Source organism: Anas platyrhynchos, chromosome 12 (genome assembly GCF_047663525.1).
Source record: "Anas platyrhynchos isolate ZD024472 breed Pekin duck chromosome 12, IASCAAS_PekinDuck_T2T, whole genome shotgun sequence".
NCBI lineage: Eukaryota > Metazoa > Chordata > Aves > Anseriformes > Anatidae > Anas > Anas platyrhynchos.
Window position 1 is genome coordinate 113,666 of NC_092598.1, and position 13,671 is coordinate 127,336.

A 13,671-nucleotide genomic window follows, 5' to 3' on the forward strand; every position below is an offset into this window, starting at 1 on the left:
AAATGAGAACAACTGAAAATAAAATTATCTGAAGAGCCACTTACTACTGGCATATTACTGTTTAAAATGAAAAAATGAATTTCGTGCAGGTGCTTCAGCCTTCATTGCATTTTCTGTGATTCACAACATTACCTTTGAATAAAAGAGTAACAGGAACTGAGGAGAGGATATTAACTCGGGTAACCAAGGATTTGGTAAGCTGGAACTTGGTGTCTTTAATACTTTAGCCTTGGAGCAAAAATGTACACCCTGTACAGGCTGAGCTGACTGATGAGGCAGGTGCTCCAGGGTACGTGCTACTGGGAGGTAAGTACAAACACATTCTGCAGCTATTACCAGAAGTGGGGTTTCAGGATATGCAGACTGGTTTCACAAAAAATATTAGTGGTCTGTTGGTAACAGACAATTCGAGGAATTCAGCGCTGCCCATTACAGACTCCTCAGATCAGCACTTAATAAGAATTAATAAAACGGTTTATTTTATAGGTATATATACCTATGTCCAAAAAAATGTATACAGTTAAAATATCAAATTAGTGATCCAGTAACAATACTGTTCAAAAATAATCTCTTTTGTATGAACATTAAAATGCACACTTTTAAAAGCATTTCTTTTCAGTGCTTCCAAAGCACAGCATGTGCCCGTGTGCCAAGGCCACCTGAAGAATCTCCGTCCTCCTCACGGGATGAAAGAGAACTCCTCTAGTGTTCTCTCTAAGTGCTGTATTAAGACACGATTTTTAAACCTAGGGAAGAGAAGGGAAGTAATTTCATTTTTTCTTCCAAAAATAGCAGTTAAATAACTCAGTATTATTTTGCCACGACAAACAGTATTAGCAGAGGCTGTTTCCAGCATGGAAGAGCTTCCCTCATTTCTGACATCAGAATGGCAAATTTAATTTGATACAGCCATCTTTCCCCAACCCACGCAAATTCTGGGTCTTTCTTCCATAACTACCCATATCTTTCTATTTCACATTTCAGCTCTAGGTAACAACCATTTACTTCAGAAAATACAATGGCAGTTTGACCACTAAAACCATAATAATTTAAGTATGTCAAAACAAAATACTTGTTTTGGAAAAGATTGAGATTTACTATCATGAACAATATTAGCATTTAACTCTGAATCATTTATATCTATACAAACCTTGCTCCTTCCCTTATAGCAAATTCAATGAAATACTTCTGAATTTCCATTGGTCCTTGTATGTACCTCCTCAAGAAGAGAGAAGATTTTTTCATGATCTTAAAGAAGAGATCCAAACAGATATTGGAAACAGATCTTGTAAATGCATTTTCAATAAATCTTAACAGCCAAAGGAAAAATAACAAAGACTAGTGTTTCCCATTTCTGCATACAGTAATGCACATAAGAAAAAAGCCAGCATACCAATAATTTGAAGTGATATTGATTAGCTGATATTCAAATGTAATGCTGAATTTTGTTCTCTTAAAAGAGCAGTATCTAGAAACACCTGCCCTTGGAAAATGCAGTGTAGGTTTAATCAGCAGAGAAGCCTTGTATCTCCATGAACACACTGCCATGATTAGCAGTTAATAGAAACAAAGGGATACCAAGCCATGTTTCAACCTAGAGCTGTCATTTTTGAAAGCAGAGGTTTAAGATAACTACTCTTTACAAGATGACTAATCTATGTGGAGCATGAGCACAATTAATACGATTGTCTCGTATAAAGTTTAAAAAAAAAAGTCACACAGAATCACAGAATTTCTAGTAGTGCAAAAGAATGAACCGGACACCTTAGATGTGAAACGACAGTATTTTTTCATAGGTTTCTGTATTTTCTTATCTGAACCAACTATGAAAACATGAATGGTGCTGTGACTAAGCCTGCTTAAGAGTGCTGCAGTAAGTATGGTGAGGATATAAAGTTGGACTGTGAATACATGTACTTACTTTCTTGTTCTTCCTCTTCTTTGATGAAAGAGGTTTGCGAACCTCTTTCATCACTCTAATTTTAATACCAGCATCGCTTCCCTCCAACATTGTAGGTGTTATTTTAAATGAATTTGGCATAGATTCAGAAGTAAACTCCATCACTCGTTTTTGGTCATCTCCAGACACAATGTAATTTAGAGGCCCTCGAACAAGTGCATTGGTGCCAGGTTTATGATCCAAGCCATCTTTGCATCATTTAAGCAATTGAACTCATCATGTAGAGAGTCTAAGTCACCAGGTAACATTTCATCCTCTCCCGTAACAGCTGGAACCGAAGAAGCCATTTGCACAGACAAGCCATCAATCTGCTTTTCCAGCAACTGACAATTTTCTGCTTTCTTCTCTCCATTACCATCTTGGACAGTACTGTTATCTGAAAATTAAGAAGGAGCTTAGTAGTGCATAACTGCGGTATCAAAAACACAGAAGGAAATTATTCTGCATCCCTTCTTGTTTAAAGTACTGTGTAGAGAGTTACTCAGCACTGTCAGATCACTTCAGTAGTTTTATTCACCCTTTGACACAACTACAGGAATACCTCCTTTTGGACTGCTACCGTCTCATATGACTGTCGTGAAGTTATTTTCTGTATTCCCATTTCAGTGACTAAAGTAAACTGAAGTTTCCCCTCCTTCCCAAGTTCCAGCAAATTTTTCTTTCGACTCTGCTGCAACAGGTGGGTAAATTACTATTTGTGAGAAATTTTATTTATTTATTTATTTATTACACTTTCCTTCCCCACTTCTCCCTTCCCCACTATAGAATACACAAATGAGAACTAAAAGCTGAAATGAAATCCTTGCTACTGCCAAACCATCGTGGTGAAAGGTTTCAGCACTTTTTAAAAACAGTGCAAAATTATTGTTCATTCATGACTTCGACAGCTATAGCAACAACCTGTTGCTAAGCCGACCAAAGAAATTCAGTCCCAATTAACTCTAAAACTTACGTGTCCTTTTGAATTAACATAGAAAGCACGGAGACCTTTTTTTTTTTGCACACATATGTCCATTTATGACCACACAAGCTCCTGTACTACAACAACTCCAACATACCTTTATTTGTTGGCATGCCTTTGAGGTTCAGATATGATGACGGAGATCATCGTGATGGTGGCCCTTTCCCACCAACATGGTTTGTCACAACAGTGACTGTGGCCGTCGCAATAGCGGTGACATGCTACGCCTTCTCTTTAGTGATGCTGGAGTATTGGGCTCTCCAGGACGCTTGATCTTATTCTGAGGCCCAGCAACAAATTTATCTGCTTCATCTATCATCATACCCTGAAAAGACTTTTTTTTTTATATAAGTAAAAAATAATTGCTTCGTCAATTCACTACCAGAGTATTTGCTTCTGTGTTACAATTCAGTTACTTTTCAAATAATGATACAGCAGATAGCAAGACTTCTCCTACCTTCTCATCCTGTTTGAACAGATTGCCAAATGTATGAAGCCTTTTTGGTTGATCTGGATCAATCTCCCGAAGGTGCGAAGGCATCATTTTCAACTACTCCTGATAATTTCCCATTTGAGCAACAGGAACGCTGTGAAGGCAGTCTGCAGCAGAACAAGGTATCTAAATTTAGTCTACCTCAAAACTAAGGAAATACAAGCCTCACATGCTTCCATTTCAAGTGTTAGCATTTAAGAACTAGAAATCACTATTTCCTCCCTCTACAAAGGAAAAGCAAAAGGCAAATAAAGCCCCTCTTTCCTTTCACCATCACTATAAAAACATCTACTGCATCCTGTTGCATAGGAAAGCTCACCCATGAAATTTAATTTTCAAATTCCAAGCACGCACAACATGTTTTGTGACAGAAGGCAGAAATTTCATTCTTTTCCTTCAGAATCTAGGGAAGGACGACTGACCCAAGGAACGATGCAAAGACTACTTCCTCTCCCACACCGAGGACAGGAACACTACTTAGGTGAATTAAATAGCTGCACCAGAATATTAATAAATAATTGCATCAATTTACCTTCATCCTGCCCCACGATATCCCTGTGTGTTTTCAGAAGATTGGTTCTCATTCTGGTTAGCTGATCTAGAAGACTGTGACAAGACATATCATATGTATTTCTGAATGCCTGTGGCTTCAAATCCTAGTTTTATAATAAAAAAGTAACTTTCAGTTAACCCACGAGTTCTCATGCACAAAGAAATTGCTCTGTGGACTGTAATACCGATAACTACTAAAAAAAAAATATTCCAAAACAACTTCAGACATTCTGAACATATTCTGAAACAACTTTCTTTCCATCTCTCTAGAAAGAACTTTCCTCCCATCTGTGACAAAGGAAAAAAAAAGTTGTGATCGTGGGAGTCGTTACACAAAGCCACACTCTGTGAATTCACTACTACAGTTAAGATCATTTTTAGTCAAAAATACCTCAGCAGCAATGCTATCACTGCAAACATAGCGTTGCAAAAAAAAAAAAATAAATTCAACTCAAGATATAGGAAAGGGCGAGCTAAAAGCATAAATAACATGACCGATGGAGTCTGCAACAACCACCTGGTAGATGGTTGTCCACAGCCCTTGGATTTCATGGTCGTCTTTCCTGACAAATGAATACTGGAAGAACAGAAAAGATACACCATGTGTCCGCAAAAGTCTTCAGGGAGACTACTGAAAGGAAAACCAAACCAAAAAACTAGAAACAGCAAGTGGCATATACATTAGTTTTGTTAACAGAGCACCACTAATGTACTAGGAATTTCCACATTCTTCGCCCTCCTCTACCTTGAAAATGTCACCCAATTCTGTCAGTGTCTTTACCAACAGCATTTATTTATTTCATTTTTCACGTGGACATCCGAGGAAAACATTTTGAGTCCCTGTCATCAAGGAAGAAGAGGAGAGGAAAAAAAAAAAAGAGAGAGATGAGGGGGGAAGAAGCACTGCCATTCCTTTCCTCGGTAATGTGAGCAAAAAGCTCAGGCGCTCAGCAACAACGTGCTTTGAAAGATAAAACACAGAAGAAACTGCACATTATTTAGTCTCAGCTATGGAGTCACATGTATTTGTACCTGCACATTTATTCATCTGACAGTGTATTTTAGTACAAACGCTACAGAACATAGAAACCGCAAGGTTACTACTACCTTTGTGACCGACGCGATCTTTGGCAGGAACAGCTATTGAAAAGAACCAACAAAATCCCCTTCATCGACAGCCATCTGAACTTTTATCGTCTAACAGCAGTCCTACAAACATCCCCTGGGATGCTCAACTTCTGAAACTTTCTGTTCAACTTGAGGCAGAACAAGCCCTTAACCTGGGCACCTTCACCCAGCTCTCCACTGCTAGCAGAGTAGCACTCTGATACTGTCCAGGATGCGCTGCAGCCTACTCGCTTACGCGTATTTACTGCAGCCTGTTTCGAGACGCGCACAGAGAGACCCATGAAAAATCCACCCTTTCCTTCAGAGAAGTAAATACATACATACGGATAACATGGTAAGGAAGAAAAGCTGAACACACAGCATGCGGTCCTTTACCATGGGGCAGATCCAGCACCAGCACAAAGAGCTTTGGGGCATGTGAGTAATCATCTACACCAGCCATTGCAACAAGCCAAACTCACACACACAAGCCTCAATTTAAAACAAAACACAACAATAAAAAAAAAACACAGAACACATTAAGTTCCTTTATAGCTTTTGGAAGTAACAACCTGCATCTTAGATGCAGTTGGATTGCATCAGCTTAGGGACTACCTCCTTCAAAATGCACAGGGGGGGGTGGGGAAACCAGTCTTGAAAACCTGTTGCCTAACAGGAGACTGTTGTCTTCTCCTCCATAGGTTACATTTTTCCAAGCATCGTCCTGCTCCTGGATTTTACCAGCCACAACGGGATGGTCCTACTGGCATGAGTCAGGAACGCTTCCCACGGGGTTTCTGTGACACTGAAGTAAGTTTTCTGCAGGTACAAGTAACGCAGCACGAGACGGCAAGGAAGCTAAGGTACCGTCTGCAGCACAGCATGTGTGCCATATTGGGCCTGAGAGGACCAGTCAAAGCCTGCAGTAATCGCTGAACAGCTGGGTAAGCAGAGAGCCCTACGGGAAACAGAGCTCATGTTCTGCAAAGCTCTTTTCCCGTCAAGAAGACGGCCTTTTCTATTCAGCACATTTACTGAACTTTAGGCTACTTCCCATTTGCTTTGGCAAGTTAGCCTTTGCATAAGCCAAGAGGTTTTAAACTGCCAAGCACCACTGATGGTTCTTGTTCTCCAACAACAGGGAATTTCAATCAGGGCACTCGTTAACAGGAAAGTCTGGCTCTGTTTCACACAAATCAAGTACCTAAACCACAGACAGGAGTCTGCAGAAAGAACACTTTAAAAGGTGAATTATTTAAAAGGTGAACTTAAAGAGAAGGATACTACTCATTTTTCCAGAACTTCTGCAAGGACTGTGGCAAAAAAGGCTGAACCAGGGATGTCTCTATCATCCCCTCTAGAATTCAGCAACTCCATACAGTTATGGGTCAAAAACCACAGCTGCAACACAAGACAAACAAAGACCTTGAAGGTCACGTTTCTGTCTGCGTACCGAGTTCCACTGGGAAGACCCCCACCTCTGGAAAGACCCCCAGCCGCTCAACTCCCAAGCAACGTTGCCACGGCCAGTGCTTACACGGTGTTTTGCTCTCTCTTGCTGCTCAGTACAGGCCCAAGGCCTCCTTTATTGCACACAGTTCAAGCAAAGCTCTTGGGACATAACCAATAGACAGACAGAAATTGCCTCTCACGTCTGTCCTGACTGACCGCAACCAGCGTTCTGGAAAGCCCCGCAAGAACCAGTCTATTTCTAGGACAACTCTGAAAGCTGAGGCGGGACAAAGTTTAGCCTCTCGTACCAAAGACTGAGCAACAGACAGAGCCTGACACGCCAATTCATTCTAGGTCTAAGAAGCTACTACGACTCAGCAGGCACTACGTGGCTTCCCTTTGTGCTTCCCAGCTCCGAGCAGCTCGCGCTTCTGCAAATTCAATGAAGCCTTTGAGCCGGGGCTGCAGGAAGCTTACGAGCACGCCTTGATTCCACCCCGAGGTCGCTGCGACTTACCTGTGCAGTCGGGACGGACGGGCTGCTCTCTCTCCTGAGAGCCCTGCGACCCCAGCACGCCAGCTGCGGCTTTCCTCGGTTTACCCGGTGCGCCGCCTTCGCTCGGCAACAAACCCCGCAGGGGTCCTAGCGGCGGGGAGCTGCTTCTGCCCTGGTGAACCGCAGCACAAGGAGCGAGCCGGCTGTCAGGACGCAGGGAGAGGAAAGCCTCCGAGGCGCGGCGCAGCCCAACGCTCAAGCGCAGCGAGGACCCGCGCCCGGCCTCAACACCCCTCACCCCTCCCGGCCCGACGGTCCGAAGAGGCACCCCCGGAGGCTCTCGCTCGCCTCACCGCCAGCAACCGCGCTCGCCGCCAGCGGCAACCTGCGCCTCCCGGCGCGCACGGCCCGGCCCCGGCCCCGGCCCGGGGAAAGCCCGGAGCCCGCGTGGCCGCCCGGCAGCGCAGAACTACAGCTCCCAGCATGCCTCGGGACGGAGCAGTCCAACCAACCCAGAGGGGCGTCGGCCACGCGCACACAACCGCAGCTCCTCCTGCTGCCCTCTCTGCCTCCCCCCCCCCCCCCGCCGCCGCAGCCGCCCCCCTCTCCCCTGCCTCCTCCCCCCCAGCCCCCCGAAGCCCCGCGCAGCGCAGACCCCGCCGCACGCCCGGTCCGGTCCGGTGCGGCGCCGCCTCCGCCCAGCACAAGGGCCATTTCAGCACAAGCCGCCGACCGCCTGCCACCTCGCCCCCTCCCGGCCCGGCCCGGCCCGCTCCGGGGCGGCACCGACCACCAACCTCACCTCATTGCGGCACCGCGCCTCGGCGTCCCGGTCCGGCCCGACAGCTTCCGCCCTCAGTGCCGGCAAGCCCTGACGTCACTTCTGCCCTGGGTTCCTCCCAGCCAGTCACGGAGCGTTTCCGTCCTCAGTTAACACATGCTCCGACGTCACTTCCGCCTTGATTCCCAACCAATTACGGCGCCTCTTCTGCCCTCAGCGCCGGCACGCCCTGCGGGTCACTTCCGCCCTCGGTTCCCAGCCCGGTACAGAGCCAGCCCGGCGCGGCTCCCGCTGCGGAAGAGGGCGCCGCCATTTTGCCGCGGGCAGGAGCCCTGCGGCGCCGCCCCGCTCCCCCTCCTTAGGCGAGGCGGTCGGCTCCGCGCATGCCCGGAAGCAGAGGAGCAGGCACAGCTTCGCTGATGTGCGAGTTAAAAAAAAAAAAATGCCACTGACAGCTTTCTGCGTTTACACCACTTCGGGCAGAGGCTGCCTCTTTGTTGCCTTTTTTTAGCGGTGGTTTGTTGTTTTTTTTAAGAAGGTCCGGGTATGCTGGGTCCTCTCTTAACAAAGCTTGTAGCAGGTGGTATCTTTCTACCTTTTCCGGCCTAAGGGAAAATTAGCACAAGCCTAAAGGTAACAGGACTTGCTCTTTACATGTTTGGAAGCAAGCAAAATGTGTTTCTAAGTACTTTCTGCCAAATACAAGCCACCAGAAAACTTAACCACAGAACAATTAATTTTGTCTGCAGAATAAAATTCTGCAGTGCTGAGGCACACGTGCTTTCTTTTATCCCAGTCCTCTTGGGAGTACCAAAATCTGTTGGAGGCAAATTGATGCTAGACAGGTAAACTCCAGAAGGGGGTATATGTTATACTTAGGAAACACCTTGCACTTGCATCCAAGGTCCAAGCTGCCAGTGTGCTCTTTGGCCGATGACTGCCACCCGAGCCGCCCCTAGGAGTTACCGTCCTTTTGGAAGGCGTTTAAGAAGTCGGTGCAACTTTTTCCTCAAAGCATGAACACCTCCACGACTTTAAAGCATACTCCTAAGCATTTTCATTAAAACATATTCAAAACTAAGAAGTAACAAAAATTATGGGTGTTTAGAAAATGGGTGTGGGTTAGCTGCCCCAGACAGCCCTGAGCCCCTGGCAGACCCTTGCTCGCTTCCCCTCCCAAGGCGGGGAAAGAGAATCAGAAAGGTGCAAGCAAGGAAAGCCACGTGTTGAGGTTAAGACAGCTTAATGGGCACAGAAAAAGCATCATGCACAAGCAAAGTAAGGAGTCCAATGTCCACTCCAACCCCCCCCCCATCTTTGCCCCAGCTTTTACTGCTGAGCATGCCACACACTATGGTCAGCCTGGCTGCATGCCCTCTGACATACAGTTAAAAAAACAAAAAACCCTCAGGATCTGAGAAGGCAGTGGGTGTCCTCAGAGAGGGCATGGAACAAATAGCAACACAGTACAAGCTGGAAAGGATGCTGCTGCACAAATGTGCAAGACCTGCAGGACCTCAGGAGGGTCCTGAGCAGAACACGCAGGTCCTTGGGAAGTGGGGGGGGGGGGGGGGGGGGGGGAGGGGGACGGGACACGGATGGACTAGGATTTCTAAGCAGAGGAGAAAATAAGTGTTGTGGGCCTCACGTGTGCGCAAGGAGGGTTCCTGAGATGTAGCCCTGGGGGTACCTCCCTACACGGCGGGCATCCCACTGTCCTTCAGGCCCAGCAGCCAGCTCTGGTCACATCTCACAGCGTCCTCCTTCCTTTTTGCAGTGTCCAATGGTGGAGAATGAAGAAAGAAGAGTCCCAGCGTGGAGCTGTGAGGCAAGAAGAATGGAGGAGGTAGCCAGAGACAGGCAGCCTGGGCAAAGGGACACCCTATCACTGGGACTGCGGTCACATCAGTGCATGTCCATTTTGCATTGGGTGCCCTCCCTGTAAGCACAGCTGGCCTTTAATACAGATGTATTGTATTAAAAAAGACACCTTACGTTTCTCAGTGACCTTCAATAATAATACCTGTTGTGTGGAAGAAAGGGGATAATGATGTAAATTGCATTTGTGGAATCAAGCATGTGCCTACTCTGTCACAGCATTAAAACACACAATTAGGACAGCATTATATTCCACATATTTCCACAGAGACTCCCCACAAAGTTTCGTTACCTCTTTTCTTTTTTTTTTTTTTCCATCCCAAGAATAGAGCTCTCTGCCAACTTCCATTCAAATATCTGACTACAAAATCTGACATTCCAGTAAAAGCTCTAAGAAATCTATCAGTATGTGAAACTACTGCTTACGCCTTTTAAAACAGAATGACTGCTGTTATCCCAGCACTTGAAGAACATTTATGTTGAAATTAAAAGCATCAAAGGAAGCCTAAAAAATACACAGTTGCACAACTTTAGAACAAAAAAAAGTCAAGTGATTCTAGGTAAAAAAGTGAAATCAGTTTCTACTTTGTTCCCTATACACAAATACAAGACAGAAATTCTTGAGTATTTAAAACACAGAACTAGAAGTAAACTATTATCAAGGATCACTTATTAAACTTCTTTAATACAAAGTATTTAAATTATATTTTTAAAACAATGATGAGAACAGCCCAGTTCTGTTGTAAATTTGCAATCGCAAAAGTACCTTGCTGCATTTCTCGTGTTTTTGTTGTTTGTTTTGTAGTGTACAAAACTCAGGAGGAAAAAAAAAAAAAAAAAAAAAAAAAACCTGCTTACACTACTTGGAAAACCATCAGACAGGAAGCTAATTAAACTCATCAGACAGGGATTTTCAAATTACTTACGTACTGCACAATAGATAAATACTCCCCACCCCTCACCCCCATCTTTCAAAGTAACGTCTTAGTTCTTTGGATTAAATGATGACCAGCTGAATTGGTTTTGTCTTCTTGGCAAGACTAAATCCAGTGACAGATCTCTTTGTTCTTTTTCTGAATCCACTAGCTGATAGCCAAGCATGTTTATAGCACCTTTGCAAACTTCCTGTATTTTCTTAATTTTCTGGAATGAAAGAACATTTCTCCAGGCCTGGGAAACATTGACTGCATCTCGAGATGTGATTTTGAAGGCTTCCTTTTTTTTTCCTGGCCCCTGTCCATGTGTGATGTTATAGACCCAACTTTTGAGTGTGGGCGTCAAACTAAGATCTGCAAATTTATACATTTCTGAGATTTCTGATAACGGATCTCTCACCAGATCTTCAAAACGGATCATCAGATAGCGATCTTTAAGGAAACTAGGTGGTTTTAGAGTAGCTGTTTCATAAATCTGAACATGACTTCTACAAATCTCTTGCATTACTTTGTATTTGCTATCTTCCACTTTAGTGCCATTGGTACTCAGAACAATTCCATTGTCACGGGCCAATGCTTTGACTGATTGTTCTCGTGACTTGACAACTGCCCTGGGGTCACGGACCAGGTGAATGATTTTGAGGTTCAGGGATGGATCAGTGAGAAGTGGGTAGAGGACCTTCAAGTCAAAAAAACGAACCTCCTTGATGACAACATGGCTGTAAGTTTTACAGGCTTCCTCCACCTTGGTGAATGGGTACCGTCCACAAAGAGTCTTGCATGCCATTTCACTGGTTATGTCAGTACGTTGAAAGGAGTCACAAGCAGGAGCTGAACATAGAGCTCGACTCACTGCCCACTGGAAAAGATCAGATAAGTTTCTTTTCCAAGGCATGTAAGCATCAAACACAGACATGTCACACAGAAAGACCGACCTGACTAGGTCCCGCACTGCCATGTGCAAGACCTTGGCACTGTTCTGATACATCGTAACCCATACGTGCCAGGCAGGCTCCATCAGGTAGAAGACACTGGGGTGCTGGCTGAAAAGCTGACCAACAAAAGAAGATCCTGACCGCCAGGAGGAGAGAATGAGGATGTGGACTTGAGACGGTTTCTCCTCAGACTGAAGCATGAAGCTACTGTACCGGGCATACATGAAGACTAAGAATCCAGTCTGAACCATAACAAAAAGTATAACAATTGTGCTAGAGATCCGAATCCTTGCCATTCTCACTGAGGAAAAGCAATTAAAAAAGCTGAAAAAGAGAAGGAAAATGCCGGTGAGCCGTTGATGCTATGGCGTAACAATGATAAAACTTACACAATACAAACTCTTGCATTAGTAAGACCTTTCTTTAAATGTTCATACACATAATTCAGTACTATTAGGTTCCTTTGTCAGTGGTATTTGGAGGAGAACATCTGCAGATGGATGGGTGTTGAAAACAGAAAGAAAGAAATGCACTACAGCAAGATCACAGTAAAAGTAAGTTTGTAGTGAAGGTTTGAAGTAGTGAAGAAATCTTGTGTTGAGGCTGCTCAACTGCTGGAAAAAAAATAATAAAAAATATAAAATGGTCTCAGCTTGGATTCTGGGAAATGCTGCCAAGGAAAAAGAAAATCTTAGTCACTCCACTCCACTGTATTTCAATCTCAGTCTAACAGTACAAGGGTTTTTATTGCTAGATAGGAACATTAGCAACTGCAGGTACCGAAATTAAAATAATCTTCTCATTAACTGTAAGTGTTGCGCCCTGTGGTGACAGTAGGACACTAAACCAACTGATGATAGTGCACAACATCCTGTTTTTCAAAATTACAGGAGATGGGTGTAAACTTGCAACCTCAAGCAGCTTCTGGCTATAAATGTTGTACGGGACAAGCAGTGGATGCATGCCTTTTGTATGGAGTGCATATTCCCCATGAGTGATTAAGGAACTATCCATTTTTGAGTTAGAATTAGCTACATGCACTCCTCACAACTTTTTCCGAGAGATTTTTGGCACCTGACTTTGTACTCTCACTTTTGCAGATTCCACTTGAAAGCAGTTAATATGTTAACAGGCTGGGTTTTAGGGAAACATGAATTCTCAGGTATGAAGACCATATCAAGGCTTTTATGTGGAAGTATTTACTATCTAACTGCATTTAAACATATTTTTTTTTCTTGTTACAATGAATGGCAGATATACCAAAACACTCTGGACTGTTGAAAACAAATAATGCAGACTAGCAAATACAGATGCAAAACCATTTGAGGTAATACATGAGCTAAGTTCTTAGTGCTAGCATTATAAAACATGAAAAAGACTATTTACTAGTACTGAAAGCTGAAATAAATGGTTAATTAAAAGAGATGGTAAAAACAGGCAGTTTCAGCTCTTTCCACTGCCCAAATGTCTCATCAGGATGTAAACGCTATTTTAAATGAACACAGATTTGCTACTAAACTTTTGTTTTTAAGCCAAGGAAAAGAACAGAAATATTTTTTTTTTCTCCCAAACTACCGTCTTTCACTTGCATGACATACTCTCTATATTCACCTACTCAGCTAAAAATGCCTTTTCACTGTTTTATTATGTTCCCTGCTTCATCACATAATATCATTCTGTAGCTACGCAAAAGCATTTATATATCTCTAAAACCATGGATATCCCCAATTTTGTTATGCTGCCCATTGAGGCATTTTGTCCAGTGACTCCACATTTGCATCAATGCTGCACCAATATCCATGACACATGCCTGCAACAGCACCTCTGAAGATGAAACCCAAGGCCCATTAAGTCTCCCTTGCATAGTTCGTAATGCTTATCAGACACTTTGCTAAGCCACTTCAGTCTGCTAGCTTGGAAGAGAACTAATCACTCATTTTTTTTAACCTAGCTCTTTAGTGTCTAAGTAATGCAACACTGTACATAACAGTACTGGAGCTGGCACAAGGAAGGGGGGAAAAAAGGCATAGTTACGAAAGGAGGAGCCCCAGATCATGGCTGCCAACAAAATACATCTCGAGCCATTCACTCAGATATTTATGTTATCAATGATTAGACCTT

The 13,671-nt window shown here is 43.9% G+C and overlaps 1 protein-coding gene across 10 annotated transcripts; it reads right to left on the bottom strand.

Moving 5' to 3' along the window:
- Positions 1–456: 456 nt before the first annotated feature.
- On the bottom strand, positions 457–11,846 carry LOC113845196 (carbohydrate sulfotransferase 5-like). 10 transcript variants are annotated; one of them, XM_072043854.1, is made up of 8 exons: positions 7,824–11,846; positions 7,043–7,193; positions 3,947–4,020; positions 3,379–3,521; positions 3,019–3,255; positions 1,922–2,336; positions 1,151–1,248; positions 457–746 (listed from the first exon to the last, which is right to left on the bottom strand). In XM_072043854.1, the coding sequence occupies exon 1, from the start codon at positions 11,844–11,846 to the stop codon at positions 10,665–10,667; it is 1,182 nt and encodes a 393-aa protein (XP_071899955.1). In that variant the 3' UTR covers positions 457–746; positions 1,151–1,248; positions 1,922–2,336; positions 3,019–3,255; positions 3,379–3,521; positions 3,947–4,020; positions 7,043–7,193; positions 7,824–10,664. The 10 variants fall into 10 exon arrangements, with proteins under 10 accessions (XP_071899955.1, XP_071899957.1, XP_071899952.1 ...); XM_072043856.1 differs by having other exon boundaries at positions 3,019–3,246; positions 7,819–11,846; XM_072043851.1 differs by having other exon boundaries at positions 7,819–11,846.
- Positions 11,847–13,671: the final 1,825 nt, after the last annotated feature.

Excerpts from the sequence above, each read along its gene's own strand:
- LOC113845196 (XM_072043858.1), bottom strand. The coding sequence starts at position 11,846 with ATGGCAAGGATTCGGATCTCTAGCACAATTGTTATACTTTTTGTTATG.